This window comes from Castor canadensis, chromosome 16 (assembly GCF_047511655.1).
Source record: "Castor canadensis chromosome 16, mCasCan1.hap1v2, whole genome shotgun sequence".
In the NCBI taxonomy this organism is placed as follows: Eukaryota; Metazoa; Chordata; class Mammalia; order Rodentia; family Castoridae; genus Castor; species Castor canadensis.
In genome coordinates this window covers 30,916,725-30,933,622 of record NC_133401.1, presented here as the reverse complement: position 1 = coordinate 30,933,622, position 16,898 = coordinate 30,916,725, and the positions used below count along the sequence as shown (strand labels likewise).

Below are 16,898 nucleotides of genomic sequence, written 5' to 3'. Positions count from 1 at the left end.
AAAATAGTTTCTGCCTGGTATTGAGGGTGTGAGGGGGAGGGAGGAGGCAGAGTGGGTGGTATGGGAGGGGGTGGGGGGAGAAATGACCCAAGTGTTTTATGCACATATGAATAATACAATAAAAATATAAGTAAGTAAATAAATAAGTCATTGCAAGGGAAAAACAATCTAAAAGAGAACAAAACGAAGTTTTCTTAGTAATACCAATTAAGCACTGAAAAATTCTTTTTAAAAATTTCCATTTAATTGTGCAGATGTGTTCATTTTCTGTTTAGTCTGCTAGTGCTAGAAAAGGAGGACTTACACTCATTTTTACTCATCATTTCTTTTATTAACAAACTTAAGAGAAAGCTCATTGAGACTCAAGAGCCACACAGAAATTATATGCAACTTCACATAGCTTTATTAAAGGTGCAGAGGATAAAACCCAGGGCCTCCCAAAGTCTAGGTGAGTGCTGAACCACCGAGCTTCTCCCTTAGCTGAGTTACTCAACACTCACTCCATCACAAATTCCTAGCAGAATAAAGAGTAGAATAATCACTTAAATATTTTGAAAGAAAATTTGTATATCAATGATTGCTCCAAATGAAGAAATGTGCTATTTAACCAATTAGGAAAATCATTTTTGTCTAGTACAGCTATGAAAGATCTGAGAGAGGTGGGTATCACTGATGATGAACACAAAGCGGCTGAGTGCTGGGAAACATGCATCCAGGAACATAGAAGTGTCCCACAGCCACTGGCTTTGATTTTCAATTAGAACAAGACAAACATAGACAGTGGAAGAGAGATAGTAGAAGAGGACAAACATGCTCACCAGGATGAGGATGGTGCATATGGCTCTGGACTCATGTCCAGATCTGGAGGAGAGTCTGTGACTGTGAATGTGTTGGACTCGCTGCTTGTGTCTGTGCAGGACAAGGACCATGGAGCCACTGGACCAGACCATGAAGCCCAAACAAATTACATCAATGGAAGAGAATAAGACTAAATGCAATAAAGTTAGAAGTATATTTGGTATTCCTGAGGAACAGTATCTATAACACATACTTACACTAGTATTTTGGCTACATCTTGGGCCAGTAACTCTCATAGGAATATAGACATTTACCACAAGTTGCAGGATCCAGAAATAGAAACCAGAGAATCCAAAGCATTGAGGGGATGAATTTGTGAATTTATTACACCAAGAGTTTTCAGAGCAAAGCTTTGTGGCCTGGAAGCCACTCAGGAGGCAGGTGGTTTTAAGAGAAACCCCTCTGGCTACTCTCTGCAAATATAAAACAACTTTACATGCAGCGTCATCCAGGAAACAGTTCCATCCAAAGGTTGCCATTGTCTGAGGGATCCCTTTAGACAAAACAACCACATTGTTGGCTAAGACCAGATGGTTGACAATCAGGTCTTTAGGTCTCATCTTTTGTCCAGCGAGCAAAGTGATGGTATAAAGACAAAGGAGAGGAGTTTCCCAGAATCCCTGCTCCAGTCTGAAGGAAGAAGATAATTCCCATTTCCAAGTTGCCATGACTCAGCACTTTCATATCTGGGAGATACGGATTTACATTTCAGACAAAAAGATGGAGGAAAATCAAGCAGACATGAATATGTTAGCTTTGCTGTCCAGCAATTTGCACTGCTCATCTAAAACATATTTCTCCTCTTTCTATAACATATACTTTCTTTTCTCATTGAAGTGCAGTGTACAACTGTGTGCTTGTGGGTGTACTGGCCACTAATTAAGATCTCACAGTAGAATCAATTTAATTCAATTAGGATCTTACAGTGACAGTTTGCCTTTTCGAATAAGTACTGGAATATTCACAGATTATTAGTCCCCACAACTGTAAAATTAAAGACAATCATTTCTACTCGTCTGAAGTTACCTTCAGGCCATAACTTCAGTTAAAAAAAGAGGAATACGAAACAAAGTTTAGCATACTAAATTTTTTCTGCTGTTTTGAGGATTTATGTAAATAGTAAGCTTAAATGTATGCTCTCATACACACCCAGCTATGGATATGTATACACACATACACAACTGTGATGAAAATATGAATGAACTATACACTTCCAAGAATAATGATAGAGAGAGAACAAATAATGTGGAAGAACAAAAACAGAAGTTCAATGTATCTGCATTTACCTTAGTTATAGTTTTCAGTTTTGGACAAACATAAAGAGTGTGGATTTATATTACTATAATTTAAATATTTTATGTAAGACTGGGTCATCACATAAAGTATAGAGTACTTGTTTAGTAAGCATAAGGCACTGGGTCCAATCCCCGGAAGTGCAAAATTTTACATAAAAAAACTCTTTACATTTATATAAAATTATATCATATCATATGATATATACTATATAATTCCCAAAAATAATGCATAAACTCTCAAATTCAATGACAAAACTAAAGCAAAGTCCATAAACCCAACTGTGTGATAAATTAACATTCAAAGAGTACAAAATTTTATTTCATGTAATTTTTTTAAATTTTGCTATTTATTTTTATGAGATAGTGTCAATATTTTTCCCAGGGTGGCATCACATTCCTGGGCTTCAGAGAATCTCCTGCCTCAACTTCCCCAAGATGCTGAATCTGCAGCTGTGCAGTGCCATGTGTGGCTGAGATGATTTTACAAAAAAAATTTGATTTATATTTCTATAGAATGTTTTATTACATAACATGTATATGTATATATGTATAAACACACATATATATATTATAAATACACATATGTACTGGAAAATACTTCTAAACATCGTGAGCTTAAGATTTGATCCATAATAACATTATTCCTAAAATATTGTTACATTTATATTAATAACAAAGTGCATTATATTATTTGTAATTAACTCAGGGTTTCATCAAAAGAGAAAGACAAAAAAAATTTAAATGTAAAGAAATTAAAGTTGCATGATTTTCAACTTCTTTGGAAGATAAAACATTGGCTTGATCTGTGTTTGATTTGAACCACATATGTATATGGTTTCATGTTTGGTTATTAAAGACATCTACATATCATGACTCTGACCTGAGTAACTGCCATCCCAATTTCTTGGGATGTGTGTCCTCAAAATGAATTTTCACACTAAAAATATCTCAAAACACATTTCCAATTTGATATCTTGGGTAGTAAATACTGAAAATGGGCTATCTGCTCGAACCAGGATGCAGGGAAAGTCTCTGGAGCTGAGGTCTCTAGAATGAGGATGTCATGGGAAACAGTTGAAAAGAATCTGATTTCCCCACATTGATTCCATAATCATCAACAGAAATAAATACTAATGGAGTAAGGTTAAATACATGAGGTGTGTAAGTATCTGCATGTCATTCTGTGAGGGTCTCATCAGTCATCCTGTGAGGACCACAATCCTTCATTGGCCAGTCACAAAATGGCAGTGTGGAGAATTCATTCATCAGTAAGTCAAGCAGGAAGGAGTTAAGAGTTTGCTTAGAATAATGTAACTTTATCAAGAAAACCTCATTAATTGTACACCCCTTCTCTTTACTGGATTGAGGAGGAGTGGAAAGAGAAGACAAGGAGGCGGAGGGAATATGCTCTTGAACTGCATACACACAGATTTATTCAAGACACAGTAAATGTAATGTTTAAACATATTTAAAGTTTTAAGAAAACACATCATAGAACTAGAACAAGGAAGGAAAAGAGAAAGGACAGTGAATTATTTTAAGAGAAATGATGAAATGGATTTAACAAACACAAAACAAGGTTATGGCATGGAAATTCATAAGATTTGCTTTAGCTGGAGAAGCCATGTTACCGTGGTTACTGAATACCCTTGTACCTGAGTAACTCCATCAATGATGGCACCCAACCTCCTCTAAACATACTGGTTCAGAGAGAATTGCACTCTTTTCTGGGGAAGAAATGAACAAAATTTCCATACAACAGTGTCTCTGTTCAGAAATTTGCAGGTGAAAAAAAACTTCTTAAACAAAAATAAGTGTGGGGCCAGTGAGGGAGAAGGTGGAGAACGATGGGGAAATGGAGAGGGATGGAGAAGAAATTCAGGAATTGAGAAGTTGTGTGAATGACAATAACAAGGTGTTTTAAAACACAATCAACTGGTTTTCAACATTTGTGTCATAATTTTTATGTCCATCATCCCTACTTATATTTTTCTTCATATAAATTTATCCTCATATTATCACTTAAAAATCAGAGAAAAATGACATATTCATTTCTAGAAATGGCAAAATCATGCTGACAGACATTCCTCATGATAGCCACATGGAGCTGTGTTATTACTCTCCCTCCCTCCAGCACACCATCCTCCCCACTGTAAGAAATTCACCTACCTGCATCTGTCACTCAGCCTTCAGGTCTGCCTCAGGCCTATGCTTCGTCTATTGTTTCAAGCTGGGAGGGAAGTCAGTTTGGTTCAGGATGGGAGGTCAGGGAACAGAGAGAATTTTACAATAAGAGTTCAACTTGCAGGAGACAGGGAAGAGGTTGAACTACACCAATGCTGCTGAACTTTTTGCTAAAGATAAAAGATATGTGTGTAATCCAACATTCCAAAGCATGAATATTTTACAGACTAGATGTTTCTTGATTTATTGGTATTATTTACTTATAAGTCTGTTATTAATCAGAAGAATAGCTATTTATATAACTGGCATTTGGGAATTAAAGGCAAGACTCCAGTGATAGATAGAGCACCTGCTTAGCAAGTATAAGGTTCTGAGTTCAAAGCCCAAGTACAAGAAAAAATCTAACTGGCATTTTCAGTGAGGGCAATGGGTACAGAGGCAGCACCCACTGCCTATGAGCTCAGCAGCTGAACCCCAAGATAAAGGTTAAAGATCCCATGATCTCATCTTCCTGCTGGAAGTGATTATCATTTCACCTGCAATTGCAGTGACAGTGTCTGCATGGGGAACAAAGATTATCTGTGACAGACATTAGAGAATTGTGTATGGTACTGAACACCATTAAGCTTTAATAATGGGAATTCCAACAACAAGGTTGGGAAAGACATGGACAGGGAATATGGGGAAACTTTTAAGAGAATCTCACAGAAGTGAATAGAAGACAATGAAATCTACTCCGTTAGAGAATGACAGTGAGCAAATGAATTAACAGGATTCTTGCTGAAGGCAGGCCAGGGTAAGCAGACCTGAAGTGAGCAATGCAATAAGGAAACTGCTCAGATATTCATGGGTCAGATATTGGGGGGGAACATGTCTAGAAAACTTTATTTAGAAGTTTTCTTTTCTAAAATTGGAATTTCTAAGGAAGTACAAAGGTGGACCTGAGAAAAGGCTCAGCAGCCTGACCTGTTTGGTCAAACAGAATATTTGTGAGCACCATGCATGATGGATGAAAATGGAAAACTTGCAGGACATTTGAAGTTTCTGAGAATAAGTTTTTGGTGCTAATTTTATTATATGTGATATTCAGAGACTATCTACCTCACAGTTATAGTTATTACATATACATACATATGATTATATACATACATTGGGGATGTTCCACTAGGGAAACCTGACAATACTGATAGTGGAAACAGAATTGTATGGACAAATTTCTTTAGCTGTCTTCGAAGCTTACTCTGTAATTGGATTTGTCCTAAATTTGCTGAAGATTCTCATTCTGTTGGAATAAAGAGCACTGATAATCCTTGGCATGAACATGAGCCTTTGGGGGGGCATTGCAAATTCAACTATTCAATGTTGGTAAGAGCCAAAATAGCATTTTATCATTGGAAGAGGAGTAATTGACAGGATGGAGCATCAGGAGCTTGCCAAGGTGCAGGAAATACTCCATACTTTGACACGAGAGGGAAAAATTGTGGTTTATACACATATAAATTTGTAGCAACTCTTATGATTTGTGTGTTTCTCCATACATCTCAGGTGACAAAGAGTAAAAAGAAGTAAAGAATTTTTTTCCCTTTCAATGTCCTGTAAACTTTTTCCAAGTGTAATCAACAATACTTAGATGCTGTTACAAATCGAGAAGTATTTTGATATCTTTCAATTTGTACATATTTTTATGTTGATTGGTGAAATAGTGATGATACAGAAGAGGTAGGAAATAAGAGTAGTGACTTGAACCATATTTCTCTAAAGCCATAGAATTTTAGAGCTATACATGTTGACAGAGACCAAGAAGTATAGCAAGATAATTGTTGAATCAGAGATAGATCTTATGGATTAATAGTGTTTCTAATATCCTGTGTATAACTTGTTAGCACCTTACTAGGGGCAGTCAAGGAGCATCACTGTAGTAGAAGTGATGAAGTTCCTTCGGTCACATCTAATCTTTTGGCAATACTTGTGCTTGAGATCAGGGCCTCATGCTTACTAGGCAGGCACTCAACTACTTGAGACACTCAGCACCTTCTGAAATTCCTTCTGATGCAGGGCAAAATCAACTATTGCAGCAAATTCTTAGGCTCTAGAGGTGTCATCTGAATGTGGGAGTCAGGAATAATTCCAAGTGGGAACACACTGTTAATGTTGTGCATTTTGATAGTTGCCATTTGGGTAGAAACAGTGGCCTATTTGTGGGGTGTAAGCCTCTAAAGTTTAAACCAATGAAAATATAATGATTCCAGAAGAAAACAACAACCTGACATGCACTTCCATGGTGGGTACTGTTTAAAGTCATTCTAGATCAGAATCTCCCAGAACATAGACAAAGGGATATGGGATATGGAGTCACCAACTATAAAGAGTTAGGGAGGGACTTTGCTCCTTAATGAACCACTGGATGATTTCTATGACCACCAGAGAATTTAGGGACAATATTTATGATCCATCAAGCTGAGATGTCCCCAGAAGCTAGGGACATTATTTCAGATTTTTCCAAATGTTATATGTGTTGAGTATGGTCCAGAGAAAGTCATCATCTTCATCTTATCATTATATTCAGCTACCCTTGATGGAGTCAGTAGGTGGCTGGTCAACACTAATGTAGCAGTGTCTGCATGTTTTCTAGTATTCTGCCCCTTTCTTCTCAGCAGTTACTACACCACTCATTATAGACTCTGCTCTCCTTGCTCCAGTCAGTCACCAAAACATCCTGGTGCCATTATACACCATTAAAAATGATGCATTATGGACCCATTTCATTTATTTTCCTATTCAGTTCTGCTGTCTGTTGTGCTCCCAATGTGAAATTTCACATAATACATACATTGTAGAAAGAGTCCAAACCCAAACACTATTTGTAATGTAATCTGTAATCCAGAGAATATGTACTTCATGATGTTTGTGCTGATATAATAGCAATCAAATCTTTCCATAGAGACCACCACAGTACTTGAGTAATTTAACGATTGGGGCTTTATGAATTGCTGTGGTTATGTCAAGCTTCTATGAAGGTGGGATTTTCAATCCTATTATTTACCTGTACACAATGATGAACCAGTCTGTGTCCTTGTTTATAATGCTGAAGGGAGAATCAAGTGTCAGGGCTCTTCAGCAAACACAAGTGACTGCAGAGGATGTGCAAGGGTTAGAATGGTTGGGGGAGAGGGGAGTTGTGCAAGGGTTGGGCACTGCAGGGATGTTAAAGTCAGATTAGAAGTTTGCTTCTCAAAACTTAAGTGTGATGACCAACACTGGAAGAATATAATGTGGGTGAAATAATATTATTTTATCATATTTAGATAAAATTTCAAATTAATGGCCAGAAGTGAACAGAGGAATTGTATAAGTACAACAAGTAGTAGTATATAATTAAATATTTAGGCATTAGAGAATAATGGTTTATACAAAGAGGAGTGATGAATGTGAGAATTAAAGTGGACTTGAGGGACCATTAGAAATTAGACCTGTATGCTCAGTGTGGTGGCATAGGTCTGCAATCCTAGTGTTTTGGAGGCTGAGGAAGGAGGATCATAAGTTCAAGGTCAGCCTGGGGTATATAGGGTATATCTATCTCAAGATGAAAAGAAAGTTATTTCCTAAGTCAGACAACAGGCACATTAGGATATACAGTATAAAGAGAAACTTGATGTAAAGTGAAGTACAATGTTAGGAAGCCACTCTGAGGAGTAACCACACTTATGTGAACATTTAAGGATATGTAGATGTCTGTAGATGGAACAGTTTGGCAGAAAAGTTCATGAACTCACTTTTATACCTAGGGAGTTGTGGTACTTTTCAAATATGTTAGCCCTAAAACCAAGCAGACCGTAAAGGAGAAATTGTGTAAATTGAATCAAAATGTTTACAGTAAATGATTCAGAGTTAGACAATGCAAAATGATTATTAGAAAGATGGAATTATTTATCCTATAGTTCAAAATATATAATACAGACCTTTTCCATGATGTTAAAAATGCATAAAATTAACCATGTATTAGATCAAGTAACAAACCCTCATTATCATAGTGCAGTTGACCATTGCATGAGGAACCATGATTGTTACTGGAAAATATATATACTGGTAAAAGTTATATATGTATATGAGGTAAACACTGTGTTTATATTTTATAAAATACAAAGTTAAAACATCACTATTTATTGATAATGTATAAATGGCAAATAATATAATTTATTTTGAAGAGTTTATAAAATAAACTTTCACATTCATGTATTTTATTAAACATAAGGGATATATTTAAACTAACCCTAATAGAATATTAAAATAGAATGAGATTATATGAGCTCACTACTCAATATAAGAAGTTGCAAAACAACTAAAAATCTAAAATCTGAAAAAAAGTAAAAACATAAATCAAGGGAAATTGTGGTACTTTTAATTGCACCAAACAGCTGGGAAAATCCCAGGATAGCACATCCAATAGGGCATTCTGCCTTGGGAAAAAGCCCCCTGGCTGTTTCTCCCTTTTCTTTCTTTCTTTTTTTTTCTCTTTCTTTCTTTTTTTCAAAAAGGCAGGTGATAGAGCATCAACAAGAATCGAACCCTACATTATCCTGGACCCCTACCCATGGAAAACCTACCTACACCCTGCTGGGCTGAACCCAGTTCCAGTAAGTGTCTGCCTTGAGAAAAATGGCACACCATTTCTCCCACTGGCTGGTTTCAAAGCTAGCTGTGTAACTCTGCAGACTCAACAGGTGAGCAACACCTATCACATGGGACTACTACACACACACCCTGGGAATATTATCCAGCACAGCCCCTGTGCAGATTGAAACCCCACCTGAACAAAACTGAGAAGCATAAACAGTGAATTGTAATCTACCACTGACAGTGGGGGTGGGCTGGAGCACTGAACCAACCTTGGAGAACAGGGGTGACAGAAGGAGCCAAAATCTCGAGGAAGGAATGCAGGTGAGGAAGAAAGTCTGAGAGCAGGGGTGGGTCAACAAGCCAACCTCCCAAAGTGGGGCCATAGTGGATCACTGAGCTAGTCCTGTGGGACTTAAGGCAGTACTCAAAACTGAGGGCAGTAGGAAACCTTGTTGGGGGAGGAGCTGAGCAAACAGAGCTGCAGTGGTAGGGCAATGCAGCTTCTCCCTCGGTAAAAAAAAAAAAAAAAAAAAAAAACAGCAGATAGGACCACCTTGCACAAACTGGTAGTGAGCTAATACAGGTCTCAATTGAAACCTGACCTGTGGACAGAAGGCAAAAAATTCTGCTCACCAGTTAGCCATGTGGTGAGACCACTTCAGATTTCCCACTTATAATGGATGGCGCATAAGACCAAGGAAAGCAGAAAAAAACCCATCCTGCCATCTTCCCCCACCCAAGCTGTCCAACAAGAGGGGAAGCACCCTTGGCCACAGAGCCCAGAATACCAAGCACCAAAACCAGGATTGTACAGCAAATGAGTAAGTCCAGAACTTCTGCTGAACAGACTGAACTTTTTATTGTTGTTGTACCTTTTCTCTCTTTTTTTGTATTATTAATTTTACCATTAGTATCTTCTATCCCTATTCTTACCCCCTTCATCTTCCCTCCTGTTCTTGTGCTATAATCCATTGTTCTCCACCAACAATTATTCTTTCTGCCCCTTCTCATCTACATTCTTGCCCTGCCTTTGCCTCCTCCTTCTTGCCTTCCCAGTCTGTCACCACATTACCCATTCCTCCTACACATTCACCATCCAAAGACTACCTTACTGTACCACCCGTACACACTCTAAGCACTCTGCAATCCCTGAAACAAGCACCCTCCACTACAACAGCTGAATTACACCAAAATACACACAAGCAGCTCCTGTAACTCTTCCTCCACCCAATTCACCCCCTCCCTTTTAGCACCACCTTTACCAATTATCCAAGTTTCTGTCTCTAGACAAACAACCATTAGCCTCCCAACTCCCACTGTTTAAAGATATTATCACCATATGTATTATCACTATCTAATATGTAAACAACTGGTCTGGCATTGAACCTGTGAATTTGTTATTACTAATTTAAACCTCCAGGTCATGGACAGAACTTCATCAAACAACTAAACCTGAGAATCATGGGCATTGTAAAAGGAGAAGAGGTGGAAACCAAAGGGGTATATAACATATTCAATAAAATAATAACAGAAAATTTCCCCAATCTTGAGAAAGAGTTGCCCATTCAGGTACAGGAAGTTTCCAGCACACCAAAGAGATTGCCCAAAATAGAACCTCCCCATGGCATATTATCATTAAGACAACAAGCACAGAGAACACAGAAAGAATATTGAAATCTGTATGAGAAAAAAATATATAAAAGTTAACCCATCAAAATAACAGCAGATTTCTCAACAGAAACCTTAAAAGCAAGAAGGGCATGGAGTGAGGTATTTCAGGCAATGAATGAAAATAATTTCAGCACTTGGATACTCTACCCAGCAAAACTATCATTCAAAATTGACAGAGCAATAAAAATCTTCCAGAATGAACAGAAACTAAAACAACATATGACCACCAAGCCAACACTACAGAAGATTCTACAAAAAATTCTGCACAGAAGATGAAAGCAAACAAATCCATGAGAGGATGGGAAGTATTAAACCACAGAAGAAAAGACAAGGATTCAGAGTAGCATTGATTCAATTGCACACAATAAAACCCTTAAACAACAAAAACCAACTAAATGGTGGAAATCACCACATACCTATCAATATTAAAACTGAATGTCAATGGACTCAACTCCCCCATCAAAAGACTTTTGCAAACTGGATTGAAAAGGATGATTGGACAATCTCTTGTTTACAAGATTGTTTGTTTCTCATTGACAGAAACAAACACTGGCTTAGGGTGAAACGCTGGAAGATTTACCAAGCCAATGTCCCCCGAACACAGGCAGGAGTAGCAATACTTATATCAGACAAAGTAGACTTCAAACTTATATTAGCCAAACAAAACAAAGAAGGTCCCTTCATACTAATAAAAGGGGCAATACATCAAAAGGAAATAACAATTGTCACCCAATTGGGTGCACCCAATCTCGGTGCACCCAACTTCATCAAACATACACTAAAGGACTTAAGAGTAGATATAGACTCCAACACAGTAGTAGTGGGAGACTTTAACACCTCCCTATCACCAACAGATGGGTCATCCAGACAAAAAAATCAACAAGGAATTCCTAGAACTAAATGACACCATAGATCAAATGGACCTAACTGAATGTCTACAGAATATTTCACACTGCCCTGAAACAGCACAATATACATTCTTCTCAGCAGTCCATGGAACTTTCTCCAAAATAGATCATACCTTAGGGCACAAAGCAAGCCTAAATGAATACAAGAAAATTGAAATGACACCCTGCATATTATCTGATGCAATAAAACTAGAACTCAACAACAAAAGGAGCAGCAGAAAAATATACAAATAATTGGAGGTTGAACAACACATTGCTCAATGATCAGAGGGTCACTGATGAAGTAAAAGAGGAAATTAAAAGGTTCCTGAAAATTAATGAAAATGAAAACACAACCTACCAGAACCTATGGGACACAGTAAAGTCAGTCTTAAGAGGAAAATTTATAGCCATGAGGGCATATCTTAAAAGGACAGAAAGATCTCAAATAAATGACCTAATACCAAATATCAAAGTCCTAGAAAAACAAGAACAAGCTAAACCCAAAACAAGCAGAAGGAGAGAAATAATAAAAATGAGGGCCAAAATCAATGAAATAGAGACCAACAAAACATACAAAAAATCAATGAAACAAAAGCTGGTACTTTGAAAAAGCAAATAGAATTGACAATCTCCTGGCAAATCTGAAATTCAAAGGCTTCTGCACAACAAAAGAAATGTTCTCTAATTGAAGAGACCACCCACAGAATAGGAGAAAATATTTGCTAGCTATATATCAGACAAGGGACTGATAACCAAAATATACATGGAGCTCAAAAAACTAAACTCCCCCCAAATCAATGACCCATTAAACAAATGGGCAACTGAACAAGACAGAATTTTTTCAAAAGAAGACGTCCAAATGGCTAAAAAACACATGAAGAAATGCATACCATCCCTGGGCATAAAAGAAATGCAAATCCAAACTACCCTAAGATTCCACCTCACCCCTGTTAGAATAGCTATCATCAAGAACACCTACAACAGCAAATGTTGGCGAGGATGCAGGGGAAAAAGGAACCCTCATGCACTGCTAGTGGGAATGTAATCTAGTACAATCACTATGCAAAACAATATGGAGGCTCCTTAAAAAACTAAAAATAGATCTGCCATATGATCCAGCAATACCAATCCAAGGGATATAATCAAAGGAATGTGACTCAGGTTATTACAAAGGTACCTGCACACCCATGTTTATTGCAGCACTATTCACAATAGCCAAGCTATGGAAATAGCCAAATGCCCAACTACCAATGAGTGGACTAAGAGAATGTGGTATTTATCACAATGGATTTTACTCAGTCATAAAGAAGAATGAAATTTTGTCATTCACAGGAAAATTGATAGAACTGGAGAACATCATCTTAAATGAAGTTAGCCAGATTCAGAAGGCCAAAAACCATCACATGTTCTCCCTCATATGTAGATTATAGACCTAAAACAAATGCAGTAATATTATTGGATATGGGTTACACACTAAGGGGAGAATGTGCAAGGGAGGAAGAAGGAAAGGAAAGGAAACCTAAAACTTGAAAGTAGTTGATGTACTCACTGTAGAGGAGCGAATAAAGTAATCTTAAACTGACAGAGGCCACTATGGAAAGGGGACTAGGACATAGTGAAGAGATCTGGTAAAGATGAACCCATTTGGGTTGTAATACACATATGCATGGAAATAACACAAGGAATCTCTCTGTATAGCTATCTTTATCTCAAACTAGCAAAAAACCACATTTTTCTTACTATCTTTTACGTTTTTTCTTCCACAAAACTGGAGAACAAGAGGAAAGAACAAGTTCTGCCTCAAGGCGGGGTGGGGAGAGTGTGGCCCAAATAATGCATACACATCTAAGTAAATGCAAAGATGATAAAAAATAAATAAAAATTAGGTGTTAAGGGGAAAAGTTCATGAATGAGACAATTGTATGTATGTACACCTAGCTGCCTTACAACAATTTCCTAGAAGTCCTAACAAGATCTTTGTCAATAAATGCAAACTCAGCAAAAAAATAATAAAAATAAAATGATAAATTAGGGATTTTACACTGGGTTTTAGAATTCTGGTGAAGGAAAGTAATTGATTGAAAAATAAATATAGGTACTTAACTACATTCAATTTGTGTAGACCACAGTAGGTGTGTTGATCTTCAACCGTGTTGGATGTCTTATAGATGAGATTAACATTTTAATTGGTGACCCTGTGTCAAGCCTAGTACCTTCCAAAATGTGCCCATGTCTCACTCCACCCTCTAGAGTCCTTAAGAAAATGACTGACACATTCCAACAAAGATGGCTTTCAGACTCTAAGTGCAATGTCCAAATTCTTAAAATTTCTCTCTCCCTCCTTCCCTCCCTCTCTCTTTTTTCTCTCTCTGTATCTCTCTCTCCTTCTCTCCCTCTCTCTCTGTCTCTCTTTCTCTCTCTGGTTCTCTCTTCTTCTCTCTCTACTTCCCTTTTGTCTCTCTATCTCCCCCCTCCCTCTGTTCTCTCATCTCCCTCTCTCTTTCCTCATTTATTTAAATGTATTATATATTATCTCCAATGAATGTATGATTATACAGTGATACTTCCTTGCAATTAAATATATATTCCATTTAAAAATTTTTGTGACCATAAGCACATCAGAGGTAAGTTTTTAGTTTGTGGATTCTGAGCTTGTGGATTTACACACACTAATCACACAGCAAAACAAATGGCAATGTTATTTTCCTCTTTCCTGCAGGGCAGCTGGCCTGGAGATGACTTTCCTGTGCAAACTGTGCACCTAAGTCATGTCCCCATCTACCTCCATACCTGACTCGTATACACCAAGCTAATGTCTCCCCACTTGAAGTCAACCTGGGGCCAGTGGCAGACTAGCAGCCAGCCTCCATGTTCCAAAGCTTGGGTAAAGTGTTCAACCACAAAAATCCTAAATTATGACTGATTTTCCAAAAGAAAACCAGCAAATCCAGTGGCCTTTGTTTTTTCCATCTCTTTCCTGCTCCTTTCTCTTCATCACCTGGTGCTCCAGATATGGAGATATGTTCAAAGTGTACAATGTCAGGTAGTAAAGTTAGGCTTTAATGTTCAGTCATGACATGCCAATAAAATGCTAGGGACAGGAAAAAGCAGGAGAAGAAAATGAATCTAAAAAATCAAGGGACCATGTTAATAACTGCAGATATGTCAAGTCTGGAATGAAATATTCCAACAGCCTAATGATTGCAGATACCAGTGGGAAGTAGGAAAGTGGCATTGTGAGATTGTGGGATTCCTAGAGAAAACTTTTAAAACATTTTTGAAAAAGTATGCACCTACATTATTGTGGTAAAGGTTTTAGTTGCACTCCAAAAGGTAGAAATACAAACACAGGTTTTGACTATTCCTGAGTACACTATGTTCCTTTCATCTCTTTTGTGACACGGGTGCTAGTAGAGATATGGCTGTGCTCATTTCCATGGTATCACGCATTCTTGACACAATGACACTGAAATATTAATATATCTTAGCAAGAATATTCAAACGCCTTGAAGAGAACAAACTCCTAGCACTGCAAGTTGATTAGAAAAATCTTCTTTTCCCTCACCCTACAGACAATGTAGAACTGAGAGACATGAGTGTCACTGATGATGAGCAGAGGAGGCAGGATGCTGGAAAACACATGGCCCTGAACACAGAGCTTGTCACAATCCACTGTCCACTGTTTGAAACTAGAGTTTTCTAGATGGTCAAAACAGCATAGATTGAATAAAAGCCAACAAAGGAGCTCACCAGGATCAAGAGGGTGTATATGGCTCTGTCTTTATAGAATGTCTGTTGGTAAGGCTGTGGCTGTGATTGTGTTGGACTCACTGCTTGTGTTTGTGCAGGACAAGGAGCACAGAGCCACTGGACCACACTTTGAAGCCCAAGCTCATCAATTCGTGGGGGTGGTGGGCATAAGGCTATATATAATGAGAATAAAGAAAATGTTGTATAAAAACACAGGAAAATTATTCTGCCATAAAGAAGCATGAAATTATGTCCTTTTGAGGAAAATGAATGGAAATGGAGATCATCATGTTAAGTGAAATAAGCCAGGTTCCTAAAGGCAAGTATTGTATATTTTCTCACATGTAAAAAATCTAGGTCTAATACATTTTTTAAAACATGAATATAAATGTGGGTGTGTTTGGGAGGATGAACAGGAAGCATGAGAGGGAAAGGGATAAAGATGGGTGAATAATATTGAAGAATATCATGTCTATGTATGGAGATAGCAAAATGAAACCCACTAAAACATGTCAAAAATTGGAGGAAGTTGGGATGAGGTTGAGAAAGCACAGAAGAGGGAGTTAACTTGATCAAAGTACAATATACACATGCATGGAAATACCCTGGTGAAACCCCTTTGTCAATTAATACACACCTATAAAATTGAATTAATAAAAAATGCAGAATTGAGGGCTGGAGTTGTGACTCAATTGGTAGAGTGCCTGCCTCGTTAATACAAAGTGCTGAGTTCAAATCCCAATATTAAACGCCAAAATTTTAAAAAACCCTAAGCATAAATATAATGTGTGTGTGTGTGTGTGTGAATATGTATGTGTGATTCAGAGAGAGAGAGAGAGAGAGAATTGTGCATACATTCCCATGAGACTCCTTCACATACATAACTTTATTTTATTCTGCTGTAGGGAAAAGACTGTATGTGATCTGTGAGAATCTTGAAACTGCAACACTGGTAATGATCTTGATGAGGAAATGCAATGAGGAGGTTGCTTCACCAAATTTATATCCATGAGGTATAAATTTGCTGTGTCTGGTGTTGATCAAACCCAGAGCTATGCATTTGTGGTCTAGGTTTAAATAATCAAGACTTGCAGACATGCTTCAAAGCAGTATTTTTAAATGCTCCATTATCCTTATAATTCTTTATATGCTCACTCCTTCCTTCTTGCCATTTTGACCTTCTATGATACAGAGAATGTAGAAATCTTAACCAAAAGGCATTTATCCCTTTTAACACAAGGCCATTTAACCTAACTATAGGGAGCTTCCATAAGTGATCACAGCAGCCATGTTTCTGCTCCAGTTTCAGTAAATTCCTTCAGTAGTGTCCAAGGTTATGACTGATAACTGAGCCACGTATCTCTGCAAATTTTTTATGAAAAAGTGGCATAGTAAATACATGCCGTCAACTTGAAGAACAACTTCTTAGAAATTGCTTGACCTGGTTTTCCCCACTACTTGTTCTTAGACATTTTCTTTTCCCAAAGCAACCATAGTTTATATACTATAAGAGTTAATACTCCCTCTTCCATACCTCCTACCGTGTCTTCCTTGACTTGAGGGCAAGTCCTCTTCTCTCTTGTCTGTTCGTGTGTTCCATGCAAATGTGAAAGTGAATGTGCTTAGTGTGCAT

The 16,898-nt window shown here is 37.6% G+C and overlaps 1 protein-coding gene across 1 annotated transcript; it reads right to left on the bottom strand.

Annotated features, from left to right (window-relative positions):
• Positions 1-620: 620 nt before the first annotated feature.
• LOC141417922 (vomeronasal type-1 receptor 1-like) lies at positions 621-9,598 on the bottom strand. The gene is made up of 3 exons (XM_074057386.1): positions 9,588-9,598; positions 8,423-8,454; positions 621-1,438 (listed from the first exon to the last, which is right to left on the bottom strand). The coding sequence occupies exons 1-3, from the start codon at positions 9,596-9,598 to the stop codon at positions 621-623; spliced, it is 861 nt and encodes a 286-aa protein (XP_073913487.1).
• Positions 9,599-16,898: the final 7,300 nt, after the last annotated feature.

Excerpts from the sequence above, each read along its gene's own strand:
- LOC141417922 (XM_074057386.1), bottom strand. Across the intron at positions 1,439-8,422 it reads ATACATATATAACTTTTACC|CTTTGCTCGCTGGACAAAAG; the intron begins AGTATATATATT and ends TTTATACCATCA.